Source organism: Zonotrichia albicollis, chromosome 25 (genome assembly GCF_047830755.1).
Source record: "Zonotrichia albicollis isolate bZonAlb1 chromosome 25, bZonAlb1.hap1, whole genome shotgun sequence".
NCBI classification, from domain to species: Eukaryota; Metazoa; Chordata; class Aves; order Passeriformes; family Passerellidae; genus Zonotrichia; species Zonotrichia albicollis.
Window position 1 is genome coordinate 3,278,640 of NC_133843.1, and position 14,585 is coordinate 3,293,224.

The 14,585-nt window shown below is 55.1% G+C and overlaps 1 protein-coding gene across 4 annotated transcripts in view; it reads left to right on the forward strand.

The window, feature by feature from the left end:
* Positions 1-14,585, forward strand: part of TP73 (tumor protein p73) — a 32,554-nt gene that overhangs the window by 4,128 nt on the left and 13,841 nt on the right. For 3 of the 4 annotated variants that reach the window (XM_014271079.3, XM_014271078.3, XM_014271080.3), the window contains exons 2-4: positions 1,389-1,484; positions 2,227-2,350; positions 7,338-7,583. In XM_014271079.3, the coding sequence (XP_014126554.2) occupies positions 1,426-1,484; positions 2,227-2,350; positions 7,338-7,583 (429 nt within the window). In that variant the 5' untranslated portion in view covers positions 1,389-1,425. Of the gene's footprint in view, positions 1-1,388; positions 1,485-2,226; positions 2,351-3,930; positions 4,319-7,337; positions 7,584-14,585 lie in introns of those variants that run through there. The other variant, XM_005492628.4, reaches the window with a different exon arrangement.

Sequence of the window (14,585 nt, forward strand, 5' to 3'; positions counted from 1 at the left end):
ATCCCTGGATTAGGGAGCAGCTGCCCTGCACCCCCAGGAGCATCCCTGGCTCAGGAACATCCCTGGCTCAGGGATCAGCTGCCCTGCAATGGAGCATCCCCTTTCTCAGCCCTGCCCTCAGCATCTCCCGCCCAAAGCACAGGAAGTGTCAGGTTTTCGCCATGAGATGGGATGCTAACACCAGCAAAGGGGAAAAGGGACAGCCAGCCGTGCCTGGGGGTGTCACACAGGGCAGGGGAGAGGTGCTGCTGCCTGCAGGGAGAGGCTGAGGGAGGAGGATGATGGTTGCCCAGAGGGGAAGGCAGCATGAGGCTCAAGATGGCTCCGAGAAACTTCCGGCTGCAGCTGCTGGCGCTGAGAGGCTCTGGGCACATGGGGAGAGCTGGGCTGGGCTGCTTTGCTCCAGGAATCCTCCTGCAGGGACAAGGGGATTGGCCTGGGCTGAGCGTTATGTTATGGTTCTGGTTCTGGTTATGACTGTGCAGCAGCAGCCAGGAGGGGTTGGGTGAAAAACAGGTTCATTTCACTGAGCTTGGCTCGTCCCTGCCTGCTGGGCTGTGGGCACCGTCCCCCACCATGGCCAGTGCTGTGGTCACTCAGGATGGGCTCTGGGGGGCTCTGGTTCTGAGTGTCCCCCAAAATGGCCCCTGTGGGTCTCTGGCCCTGGGTGTCCTCATGATGGTTCTGGGGGAATATAGTCCTGGGTGTCCTTCACGATGGTTCTGAGAGTTTCTGGTTCTGTGTGTCCCCAAAATGGCCCCTGGGGGTCTCTGATCCTGGGTGTCTCCCACACTGGGCTCTGGAGGGTTCTGGTTCTGAGTGTCCCCATGATGGTTCTGGAGGAATCTGGTCCTGTGTCCCCCCAGATGATTCTGAGGGGCTCTGGTCCTGAGTGTCCCCCATGTTGGGCTCTGGAGGGTTCTGGTCCTGTGTGTCCTTCCCGATGACCTCTGGGGCTCTCTGGTCCTGAGTGTCCCCTCAGTGGTTCTGGGGTCTCTGGTCTTGTGTGTCCCCCAAAGGGACCCTGGGGTCCCTGACCTGTGTGTCCCCTGCCATGGGCTCCAGGGGTCTCTGGTCCCTGCTGTGCTGCTGGGAGGGAGTTGGGATTAAGGGATTCCTTGGAGAGCTGCTTTGCTGGAGTGAGATGGCACAGCACAGCATGGCACAGCACAGCACTACATAGCACAGAATGGCACAGAATAGCACAGGATAGTCCAGCCCAGCACAGAATGGCACAGCCCAGCACAGAATGGCACAGCACAGAATGGCACAGCACCGAATGGCACAACCCAGCACAGTACAGCACTGAATGGCACAGCACTGAATGGCACACCCCTGCACAGAATGGCACTCTGGCAGCACTAACCCTGCTCTTTCCTTTCCCCCAGGGTGATCTATCCTCTGTCAGACTCACCTGCTCTGAAGATGTCCCAGCCGTCCCCAGCTGATGAAGGCCCCACGTTCGAGCACCTCTGGAGCTCGCTGTGAGTGGGGTGTGCTCATTCCCCATGGGGGCGTTCAGAGGCAGTTTTGGCTCTGTGACAAAGACAAATTTCCTTTTGCATCCTCTGCTTTCCACAAACCTCTTTTCCACCTGGCAAATTTGGCTCCCTGGTTTCAGATTTTCTGCTCATGGCATTCCATTTGCCACGTCTGTCCCATGGGTAGCAATGCTTCAGGGCCAGAGCAGAGCTCCCCTCAAGCTGGAACCCTGAATTCCAAAATTAAACATCTCCCAGCCTCACCAAGATGTTTGCAAGCCTTCTGGCCTTTGAGCCTCATGCTCTAATCCAGCAAGGGAGAAGGATTGTGCTTCATTTAATCTTCCTTCCTTGGTCCTCTCACGTAAAGGCATCCCAAGGTGACAGATATGCTGGAGTAGCTGGGTGGGTGCAGAATTTCCTGCATCTACAGCTCTGCCAGGTGGAAATTAAAGCAGAGGATGGAGGAAGAAGTTGGGAAAGGGACGAGGTTTGGGGAAGGGACAAGGTTTGGGAAAGAGACAAGATTTGGGGAAGGGATGAGGTGTGGGAAAGGGACGAGGTTTGGGGAAGGGACAAGGTTTGGGAAAGGGACGAGGTTTGGGAAAGGGTCGAGATTTGGGAAAGGGACGAGGTTTGGGAAAGGGACAAGGTTTGAGGGGACTGTGAGTTTCTGGGGGTGGTGGTGGTGGCACAGGCTGTGCTGGAGAGCTGGGGGATGACAGTGCCCTCACCTCCTGCCCAGGGAACCAGACAGCACCTACTTCGACCTGCCTCCAGCCAACCCCAGCAGCAGCAATGAGGTCTCCAACAGCACAGAGGTCACCATGGACGTGTTCCAGATGAGAGGCATGACTGACTCGGTGATGGTGAGTGTAATCACATAGCAGGGATTGCACTTGAGCTGGGCACATCCTTGAATTCCCTGCAGGGATGGGCTGGGGGTTCTGGGGGAGAAACCAGCCTTACTGGGGCAGGGTTAATCAATGGCACAAGGGTCAGTAAAACCGACTATTTATGTTGGATGACATCAGTGCAGGCAGCAGCGGGGCACGAGCTCTAGGTGAGTACCAGCATAGCAGCAAAGTGTCATTCACTCTGGGACAAAAGCCATTGTGAGCTGCTGAGGAGGCAGAGCTGCTGGAGCGACACTCCGTGCTCCCAGCACAGCCGCAGGTCCCTGCCGCTGCCTTTCCTGCCAGAAACCTTTGCTTCTATCTGAGACAAAGTCTCGGAAAAGCATCAGGGCAGTGCAAGACATCCCGGCCACTTGGGCGTGTTCAGTGATGCTCGGGAGCATCCCTGAGGCTGCCCCGGCTCCCGGCTGCATCTCCCTCTGGAAAATTGCTGTTTCCCTCCGTAAGGTCTCTGTTTCCCTCCAGAAAGTCTCTGTTTCCCTCCAGAAAATCTCTGTTTCCCTCCGGAAAATCTCTGTTTCCCTCCGGGAAATTGCTGTTTCCCTCCAGAAAGTCACTGTTTCCCTCTCCAACAGCTTGCCTCCCCTCCCCCAGCGCCTTTTCCCTCGCTTTCCGCTCGCTTTCCCTCCCTTCCCCGGCCCTTCTCAGCGGGCAGGAGCAGGGCAGAGTGCTGCTAATTGTGCCTGTGCCCCTCGCTGAGCGAGCATCGCCTTTCCCCTCGCTGCTGCTGTCAGCAAAGCTGAGCCCGGCGGGGCCGGGGCAGCCTGGGGTGAGCGACAAGAAGGGCTCTGGACCAGAAGGGCTCTGGTAATGGGATGCCAACAGCTGGAGGGGAAGGCAAGAGAGGGGAGGGACCACTCTGTCCATGCTGATTCCCACTGCTCTTGGCACACATCTGCTGCTTGTGCTCGATGGCACTGAGACATGACTGTCACCCCAGTGCTCTGTCAGGCATCTATCCCTAACTATTGCTGTCTGTCTCTTTAGATGTCCATCCATATCCATCCATATCCATCCATATCCATCCATATCCATCCATCCATCCATCCATCCATCCATCTATCATCCATCTATCATCCATCTATCATCCATCATCCATCCATCATCCATCCATCATCCATCCATATCCATCCATATCCATCCATATCCATCCATATCCATCCATCCATCCATCCATGCATCCATCCATCCATCCAAAGACAGCTCCACATCTCCCAGACACGGAGCTCTCGTAGAGAGAGCCCTGCCTGCTCAGTGCCAGGGTGGGCACCTCATTGTGCTGGTGACAGCTGCACCATCCATCCCTCCATCCATCCATCCCTCCATCCATCATCCATCCATTCATCCATCCATCCATCCACAATCCACATCTCCCACACACACGGAGCTCTCTGCCTGCTCAGAGCCAGGGTGGGCACCTCATTGTGCTGGTGCCAGCTGCCAGCCCAGCAGGTCTCCATCCCCGTGTGGCTGGAGGAAGCTTTGGGGAGCTTTGGGGAGCGGGATCCAGGCAGGTTTGGTGGTGGAGCTGGACCCCTGCTCTCCCTGCAGCGGCAATGGTTGGTATCGCCCAGTCCATCACTGGGCAAGCTGGGGCCTGCCCTGTGCTTTAATGAATAGTCATGAGGGACAGAAGGGGTGGGCCCCGTTTTGTTGTTGGATGCAGCGAGTTGACAGAACTAAGGGAGATGAAAAAAGCACAAAAAAAGCCAACAGACGGCGGCACACGGACGGGCGGCCGGCGCAGCATCCCTGGCGCTGCCCCGCTCCCGCTCTCCTCCCTCTCCTCCCGCCTCCCGTCCCTGCCCGGCAGCCAGCCCGACCCCATGAGTCCCGTGGCAGGACCCTGCCCCGCGCTCCGTGAGCCCCAAGACAACTAAAATGCTCTACATCAGCGACCCGATGCAGCATTTCACCACGGTAGGTGCTGCTTGCTTTGCTTTGATGCTCTGCTTTGAGTCATCCTTCACTTTACCTGATCTGGCTCTGCCTGGGTGCTGGATGCTCCAGGGGATGTCCCAGTGCACTCTTGTCCCTGTCCTGCAGCTGCTGGAGGAGCTGGAGCTGCTCCAGTGCAGTGTTGGTGCAGGATGCTGCAGCCTCGGCAGGCACTCACTGCTCCTCTTGCTTTGCCCCATCTGCCTCTTGCAGAGCCCAAGGTGAGATTTAAACCTCACGTGCTGAATGTTCAGGGTCCCTTAGCTCTGTGTGTACAGGTCAGCCAGAGCATCCATCCATAAATCACACTCAAGGTGGGATTTAAAGCTCAAGTGCAGGGGGTGCAGTGTCCCTTAGCTCTGTGTGTACAGGTCAGCCTGAGTGTCCATGCAAGCAGCATCTGGAGGTGCTGGAAGCGTCCAAGGAGATCTGGAGGTTCTGGACACCTCCAGCACCACATTGTCATCCCAGCTGAGCCCACACTGCTCACCTCCCTCCCCAGGCAGGTTTCCTTCCCCTGGTGGAAATCCCTGGGAGGGCAGGGCAGGTGAAGCTGTACCTGTGCTGCAGGTAATGCATTTCCAGCCCTGTGCTCAAGCACTGAGCTTGTTTCCTTAGGGAAAAGGGTTTGTGTCTGTCCCTGGGATTCAGAACCGTCCAGCACAGGCACAGAGGGAGCTGGAGATATAAGGAAATCTCTTTAATTCCTGATTTTACCTTAAGTGTGTTGGTACCAAGCCTGTGTGTCCCATTGTTGGGGCTGTTCCATGGGAGGTCGTTGCTGCAGTTGTGTGAATAATTATCCCTGTGTGTGTATGTACATATTTACACACACACACACACACACACACACACACACACACACACACAAACACTCCTGCCTTCATTGTGTCTTTTAGGGGAATGTTTCCACAATTTCATTGATTTTGGGCAGCAAGTCTGTGGTTTTGCATCAATTTTGAGCAGCAAGTCTGGGGTTTTGCCTGCACACCTGACTCTGGGTCTCTCCACCAGCAGATTCCCAAAGTCTGGGGGCACTCAGGGTGCTGATTTTGCTTTGTGCTAAGGCAGCCCACCCTGTCAGAGGTGCCACCCTGGGTCTCACATCTCACCATTCTTCCTGAGCTTCTTTTCTCCCACCCAGAGCTCGGGATGCTCCATTCTGTGGTGGGTCCCCATTCACCTGCCCATTCACAGCCACATGAACGCTCCTGTCTCTGAGCATGGGAGCAAAAACAGCTCAGCCCTGATACTCCTGGATCAGCTGAGTATCATCCTGATACTCCTGGATGCTGCCCCGTCCAGCAGCAATCCCTTTTCCCTTGCTGCTGTTCTCCTGGTTGATCCCTCAGCTTTTCCTGTGTCACCTCAGTGTCTCTGCAGCAGCTCCATTTCCCAGTTGGATGGCAAAAGCTTTCCTAATGTGCCTTTTTTGCCAGAGTTTCTCATAAGTTTTTCCTCCAGGTGAAGCCTGGATTAAGAAGAGCTTGGCTTGTCTTTGGCTGGGCTATTTATAGAGCTGTGAGGAGGAATAGAGGGATTTAGGCGCATATTTTAGGGGAGAAAATGGCTGGATGCGTAAAAGCAAGCCAGATCTTGTTCAGCATTCCTCCACTTAGTCACAGGCTCCAACGACCTTGTGAGAGATGCAGGCAACAGGAGAACTTCCCTGGAGAAGGATGATTGCCTTTAAAACCATTCCACACTGGAGAGGGTTGGGTGAGGTTGGGATCCCAAGTTAAAACACGTTTTCCTGATTCCTGAGCCGTGAGCCTTGCAGCCCTTTGGAGAAGGCTGAGCCTGCTGGCTGTGCCCACGGCTGCTTCCACAGCTCTTGGGCTGCTCCAGAGGGTGCTGGGGACAGGGATGAGGGCAGTCCATGGGTGCTGTGTCCCTGCTGAAATGCTGGTGTGACACATGGCAATGCACCCGACACTGTGCATGGTCACCAGCACTGCCTCTGGGGCTGCAGGGTGAGAGCAATCCAGGAATTGCAGATTTACGGGGGAAAAAACGTGGGAATTGCAGACTTCTGGGGGAAAAACCCATCCCACTTCATCTGGGAAACAGTTGTATTTGAGTCTGATTTTCTAAGGAAATACTAAGATTTTTTAGCTGCAGGGCTCTTGGGAATGTCACTGTGCTTGGGCTGTGCCTTGGGTAAAGGAGCTGCCAGCTCTTATTGGAAGAATCTGACAGTAATTGATCAGAAGAGGAATACGGAAAAAATTGTAAAAAGTCATTATTTGGTACAACAGGTCTGGAATAAGAGCCAGGACCTGCCTAAGTGTGTCCATTTGCCCTGTGACCTTGCTGCAGCGCTTTGCATCGCAGCCTCCTGCTTTGTAGGTTTGAGGTTTAGCCCAAATTAGAGCCGGGAGCAGCCATCCTGCTGGAAAACGGCTACAAACCACTGCTGGGGAGTGGTGTGGGGCTGTGTGTGTGTCCTGACCAGTGAACACACCAGGGACAGGCTGGAAAAGAAGGTGGAAAATGGGGAATGGCTGTGGCGATGGAGCGATGTCATGGCCAGGGATTGCTGCTCACCTTGAGGGTGGCTTCACTGAGCTGTGGCACTCTGGCTGCTGGAAGGGACAGAGGGTTGGGTGTCACTCCTCACCTTCAGCTGAACATTTCCTACACCTGAGCAAACCCCACCACATCCCTGCCCTCTCATCGCTGCCATAAACGTGGCTTTCCCAAGGCCGGTGCTCCAGAAATCCGGGATTGGGGCACCTCGCTGCCTTCAGCACGGATGGAGCAGCTCGAGGGGAGTGATTGTAGCACAAGGATTTCATCCCTCACACAAGCGGCGACCTGTCAGAAAACCCGAGCCACCCAGACCAGCTCCTTTGCCTCCCCTCCCGCAATGCTGGCCCTTTAAGGAGGCTGTAACAGGACACCCCAGCCCTGCAGAAAGGTGCCTGAGGTTTCCCCGTCTCTAAACTGGCTGGTGTTTTCTTTTTTTTGTTTCCCTCCTCCCCTTTTTCCCTTCCTCCAGTCCCAGTTCAATTTGCTCAACAACAGCATGGATCAGAGCATCGGCAGCAGAGCAGCCTCCACCAGCCCCTACAGCTCCGAGCACACCTCCAATGTCCCAACGCACTCGCCCTACTCGCAGCCCAGCTCTACCTTCGAGGCCATGTCCCCGGCGCCCGTCATCCCCTCCAACACCGACTACCCCGGTCCCCACCACTTCGAGGTGACCTTCCAGCAATCCAGCACCGCCAAATCGGCCACCTGGACTGTGAGTTTTGGGTTTTCTGCATTGGTTTGGGGAGATGCTCAGCGCGGCCGAGCGCGTCCTCATTGCACTCAGGGTGGTGGCATGGGGAGGTGACACGGGATGGAGCCACCACTGATGGTGACTTCGTGGGCACAGGTGGTGACCCTGGGAAGGGAAATAGCTGGAAACATCCCTGCTTGCTTTCCAGGGTGTTTCTCCCAAAGGGTTGTGAAGGACAGCTGGGATGTCACTTCTCTCCTGGCGATTTCCTAAATTTGGGTAAATGTTCTCCATCCTGGGGAAGTACCTGCCTTGTTCTCACAGCGCTTCCCAGGGTATTTCTCCCAAAGGGGAGTGAAGCACAGCTGGGATGTCACTTATCTCCTGGCGATTTCCTAAATTTGAGTAAATATTCTCCGTCCTGGGGAAATACCTGCCTTGCTCTCACGGTGTTTCCAAGGGTATTTGCCAGCGGGTGCTGTCAGTAGTGAGGCCGTGGGCGAGAGGGACCTTTGCTCGTGTCCGTCCCCAGCTGTGCTGTGAATGCCATTTACAGCTGTGTCGTAAAATGTCATTTACAGTCCTTCTCCATCCTGGATTAGAGGAGTAACTTAATCCCTCCAAGTCACAGCAAATAACTGAGCAGGATTTTAAGTGCAGCAGGTTTTGATGCCCGGAGGGGTGGCTGCATAGGACGGGAATTTTAAGGATTTTAAGTGCAGCAGGTTTTTGCTGTCCAGAGGGGTGGCTGCATAGGACGGGAGTCTTAAGGATTTTAAGGGCAGCAGGTTTCGATGCTTGCAGGGGTGGCTGCACAGCCCCTGCTGTCGCTTGGGATGCAGATTTGGCACCGCGGCTGCTCCTGCTGCCCGGCACGGGACAGATCTGTGAGCAGGGACCCAGGAGCCGGGCAGAGCACAAAAAGCTGCTTTGCTTTTTGTGGCAAAAAAATTCTCAGCCCTGCTGCTGGCTCAGCGCGGTGTTTTTAAGGGCTTGTGGCCAGTGGCCCCAGTGTCAAACCCGCAGTGCCTCTGAGGAAGCTGCTGACCATGCCCCAGAGGGTTTTCTCCTCCGGGCAGCACTGGCAGAGCAGGAAGGTTGGGATGGGACGGCTGACACCCCTCAGGAGCAGCAGAATTCCCTCCGGGGCTGCGGTTTGACACTGACATGGAACGGGCAGAGCAGCCCAGCGGTGTTTAAGCCCCGGCTGTAATAATGACATTTTTTTGCGGAAGGTGACGGGTTTAATTGCCAAGAGAGTCCCTCCTGCAGGAGACAGAACGCATCTCGGATGCTGTCTTGCAGGGACACCCCGGGCAGCGGCCGATGCGATGCTCCCGGCTGTGCTGGGGAGGATGCGGGACGGGACGGGCTCCGGCAGATCCGCAGCGCTGCGGCTGTGTCCTGCCGAAACCAATGGGTGCTACAGCGAGAAAGCAGCAGCCATGGGGTGTTTGAAATCAGAATTGCCGGCTGGTGCAGTCCAGCAGCTTCCCCTGCTGCTCCACAGGACCGGGGACTCGGGACAGCGCCGTGGTTGAGCGCCCTGCCCTCTCAAGGATGGTTAAATCTCCTTTCTTTCCACTGTCTTTCCTTGCGGCGTTTCATTAGGAAATGAGTAAAGCGGAATCCTCGGGCAGGATGTGATTCCAGCCCGCTCCTGTCCCTGCTGGGGGATGGATAACTCCTGTCAGCCGCAGGTAAAGCTGCGCAGGAGCTTTCCTTTATTCCCGTCCTGTAGCTCCCAATGGAAACCGAAACCATGCATGCAGCGTGTGCTGTCCCGGCACGCAGGGATGGGGGCCAGAACGTGGCCAGTGCTCTCTTGCCACTGTCCCCAGCTAGGAGTGGGACGGTTTTGGGGTGGAGCAGAGGCAGTGCAGCAGGGCTCCTCTCCTGGAAACCATCCTGGGATCTTTCCACAGCTCTAAAGGGAGCTCAGGCTGTCTCGCATCACCCTGTACTGACTCTTCTCCTGTAGCTGTGTCCCACTGGGAACTCGGCTCACCAGGACAGGATGTGGCTGTTTTTCCCAAGCCTTTGTAGGATTCAGGGCAGGCAGGCTGTTCTCCCAGCCTCGGGGGAACAGCCAGACCCAGGAGCTGCCCAGAGAACAGGCTTATTCCATTCCAGGGGTGGCTGGGAGCATCCATGGAGGATGCACCCACCAGCTGGGGCTGGAAGCCACCCACGGCTGCAAGGAGGGGTCCTGGGAAGGGTCCACAGTGAGGATTTGAATGCCTGAAGTGGTTTCAACACTTGTGAGGACTCTCAGAGGTGTGTGGCTCTCTGAGCCACAATGCTGGCATGGCTGCATCCCCCAGAGTAGGTTGGCAGCAGAGCCAGTGCCCACCTGCCCTGGGGCTGAGCCTGGTGGAGAGCAGCAGTGGGCTGGCAGCATCTGGAGAGCACAGGGGGTGTTTCATTTGCAGCAATGATTCCTGCAGGATTGCCAGGGGTGGTGCAGCATGTTGAGCTTGCCAAGGTGCCACATGAGGAATGGTCCTACTGGTGTCACTCCCTGTCCTCCTGGTGTCCTCATGGTGTCCTCCTGGTTGGGGCCGTCAGTGCTGGAAGATGAGGCCAATGCCTTCCTTCAGCTCATTGTGAGCTCTGCAGTGCCACTGCCCCACTTGAGAGTTCATCCTGGTTTAATGGGGAAAGGAGCTCAGCAAAACAAATGTGTTCTGTGTTATCAGTGAACTCAAAAATAACTCTGGATGAGCCTTCACACGAGCTAGGAACACACACCTAAGGTAAGGAAAAGCCATTGGGGAATGCAGGCACTTGGAAGGGAAGGGAAATGTCTGGTCAGCAGGGCTGGGGACAGAAAGGGACATTTGACAGAACAGTGATGGCCACACCAAGCTCAGCAGCACCAACCATCCTGGTGCTCTGATTTGGGGCAGCCCTGGGGAAGAACCAACAACCAACCCAGCCTGTTCCTCCTGGGGCAGCCTCGTGGCTTTTGGATACTCTGAGCTTTTCTGCACCCAATAATCTGTGCCAGGGTGGTTGATCAATTGCCACCAACACTGACCACAAGCTGGGCAGAGCCATCACTCTGAGCAGCATTTTGAAGCAGAGAGGGGTGTGCTGCGCTGGAAGGACTCTCAGCTGAAGGTCTCCTGCAATTTGGGGTTGAATCATGGAGGATCTGGCCACAGAGGGAAGGACAGCTGGTGAGCAGGCAATGCCAAAACAAATGGTTTGTGTGAGTCATCTTGTCAAAAGTTTTGGCATTGTTTTTTGATATAGTCACGAGTTTTGGTTGATGGAGGTGTGTAGCCCAATGGCCTCCTGGTTTTGAAGGGTTTTGATTTGAATCCCTCTGGGAGATGTGGCATTAGCCATTCTCCCTCACTCAGAGCTCCTAAGGGCCAGGTGAGCTGGCCCCTGTAGAGTGCTGGACAAATACACGCTGTACAGGGCTGGGCAAATCAGTGTCAGTGTCCACACACGGTGCTCCTGCCCACACTTCAAGCCCTCTATTGACAAAACAGACATGGCCTGGGAGGGAAATGTGAAGAAAATTAACAGTTTGGAACAGATGCCTTGTAGAGCAATACCACAGAAATGTTCTACATGGAAGTTCCTCCCAAGAAGAGCAGGGGGGCTCGATCCTGGTGTGCCCAGGAGATGGTTCCTGATAGCAGCCAGCTCTTTAATCTAATAGCAAAAGACAGAATGAGATCCAGCACTTGGAAGCTGAAGCCAGGCAAATTCAGACTAGAAACAAGGAGATTTATTTTTTTTTTTTTTTTAGCAGTGAGGATAATTAACCATAGGAACAATTTACCAAGGAATGTGGTGGATTCTCCCAACTCCTCTAGGATTCAAATGAGGAGTCTGCATATCTCTCCAGAGATAAGATGTGCTTTAGCAGACACCCCTGACTCAATGCAGGAGGAGGAGGAAGGGGTCTGAGGGTAGCAGTGGGAGCAGAACATCATCAGGGGTCTGAGGGTAACAATGTGGGGAGTGGGAGCAGAACAGCATCAGGGGTTTGGGGGTAACAGTGTGAGCAGTGAGACCAGAACATCATCAGCAGCTCTCTCTTCAAAATGCTGATTTTCTAATTTTAGAAAAGAGGTGAATGGAGAAGGGTGAAGCCTCGGGACTGGCATTACCCATCTCTGTCCTGGCAGAATGACTCTGGGTGACGTTGGTGTCCAGATCCACAGGCTGAGCTCTGCCCATCCCTGGACAGCAGCATCCGCGCCCGCCCATCCTGCGGGAAGCCCTCCAATCTGCTCCCACCTCCCTTTTCATTTTTAATGGCCTTCTTATCACAGGGAGCAGCGGCCAGATGCCGAAAATAAGCTTTTCCCTGCGGTTGGAAGCCCCCCTCGGGCAGGCAGAGCCCGGGGAGCTGCGCACGGCGAGCCGGGGCACGCCGGCATCCTGCCCGGCCCCGGCGGCTCCGCTGCCCGGACACGCTGCAGCCGCAGCAGCCCAGCGCCGTGGGTTTCTCGCCGCAGCCCCTCGCCACGCCAGCCAGCTGGTAACTGACGGATAATTAGGATTTTTCTCAAGTCGGCTTGGCGGCGGAGCGCTGTTCGCATGTGCCAGAGATGTGGAGGTGTTAATGGGGTCTTTGGCTTCCCGCGGCCGAGCTGCAAAGGGACGTGGGGGCTCGACTCGGAGACCCTGGAGCCGGGGGGAGATGGACAAACCCCCGAGCAGGCAGGCAGGGGGGGTCTCTGATACATCCATAGAACTACACCCGGGGTTGTCTTGTTGCTGTTTTGGGGAGCAAAGAGCCTGCGAGGGGAAGGCTGGACAGGAGGAGAATGCATCTCAATCCACGCATTCTCCAAAGCCTTGCTCTTCCTATGCTCAGGCTCCATCATTCACAGCCTAAATGGTGAACAAGACATCTGAAAAATAGGAGGAGTCCAAAAGATATTACCCACAGCCACTGCATGCCTCACCATCGGCAGCCTCATCCTTATAGGAACACCATTCCTGGCAGGGTTCTACTCAAATCATTGAAAGCCTAAACACATCCTACCTAAACCCCTGAGCCCTTCTTCTAACCCTTCTAACCACATTGCTTACCGCAGTGTACACGATCCTCATGACCATACTAGTACAGGCTGGCTTTGTTTGAATTCTGCCCTTAATTCCTGCTCCTGCTCCATGGATGGCTGTCCAGCAGTCACCCACAGCAAACCAGTCTGCATGCCAGTGCTCAGCCAGTGGGAGATGGCAGCGTGGAGCTGGTTCCACTTGCTTGGTAGATCTTGCAGCTGGAGCATGAGAACAGGGGAGCTGAAATGCTTTCTCAGGTCCTGACTGAATGAGGAGGATGGGAGGCAGGTTCTCCCCTTGCTGGTCACTGTCTGTGGCTTTTTGGAGTAGAGGCAGATATGAAGAGGAGGGAAAACTCTTCAGAAGCATCACTGTACCACAAACCCCCTCTGCAAATTCTGACACCTTCCCATATCCCAGGAAGGTTGCTGTCCAACAGCCATGGCCTTTACATGATTTGGTAGAAACAGCTGGGGACACCCTGAGTCCCATATTTTGATATTTTGATATTTTGGTGTGCCAGAAGTAGGAAAGCAACCTCAGCACGAAGTCTGCTCCAGAGCCCAACAAAGCCAACCACTGGAGGCTTTCCACCAGCTCTCTCAGGGTGTGGATGAGGCTCCAGGAGCTCCAGACACAATGGAATTAAGAAAAAAAGGCAAAGGAATTCGGTGTGTGATGTTCCAACACGATCCCGCTATCAGTTCCACTATCTTGAACGTGTCTGGTATGCACAGGTCAAGGGAATGGCTTCCTGGCAGTGCTGCTCCATGGGGAAGGAGAGGTGGGAGAGGGCTGGGAGCCCTGATCCCTGCTGCATGGGAGGGGGAAAGGATGCTGGTGTGCCCTTGGCATACCTGCACTGCCTGTACCCACCCCAGGCAGCGGCTGAGAGAGGGCAGAGGGGCTGCCCCTCCTGCATGGCACTGCCCCTCCTGTATGGCACAGCCCTCCTGGGATGCTCCAGAGCCCGTGGTTTCCCCCTAAATCCTGCTCTTGCTGTGCTGGTTTTCACATTTCCTTCCCAGCAGCAATTCCCAGCCTCCTTTTCCCTTCCCTTTTCTCCCAGCCTGCTGCCTGCACCCTTGGCAGTGTGAGCAACCTCCTTGCTGGATTTGTGGCTTCCTTTTTTGAGTGGGAGGGAGCTCTGGGCTTGGCTTGGACAGGGGATCTGAGTATCCACCACACAGAGGGAGTCAGACCAAGCAGGAGAGATTAAACCCTCGGAGTGCCAGTGCTGGATCAGCAGTGAGTGAGAGAGATCCCCGCTGGAAGTTATTTTAAGGATGTGCTCACTGGGGAAGACAGGGAGAGGAGTCCTTTGGGGATGAACCAAGGAATTTTAATTAGCACTAATGGCATGCTAATTAAGGTAGAAGAACACAGGCTGGAGCACAGGGAGCCTCCCTGTGCTGCTCTGCTGCAGAGCCCTGAGATCTCAGCGGTCTGTAGGGCTGGCGGATCTGTAGGGACAGAGCTGATGGTGGCTGGGGTGATCAGGGGGCTCTGCTGAGTGTCTTGAGACCCCCTGTGCTGGGCACAGCTGGTGGTGGCTTGGTGTCATCCCAAAGCATTGCTGGGACCACAGGGAGGTGAATGTTGGGCATCCCTGTGGCCATCACTTCAATCCATCATTATTATGGCACAGGGAATGGAGACATGGGGAGATGGGTTTTGGGACATCCCTATGGCCATTACCCCAACCCATCACTGCTGTGGTGCAGGGACTGGAGGCATAGGGAGGTGAATGTTGGGACATCCTTTTGGCCATCACTTCAATCCATCATTATTATGGCACAGAGAATGGGGAGATGGGTTTTGGGGCATTTCTTATGGCCATCATTTCATCATTATTGTGGCACAGAGAATGGAGATGTGGGGAGATGGGTTTTGGGGCATCACTTATGGCCATCACTTCATTATTGTGACACAGAGAATGGAGACGTGGGGAGATGGGTTTTGGGACATCCCTATGGCCATCACCCCAAT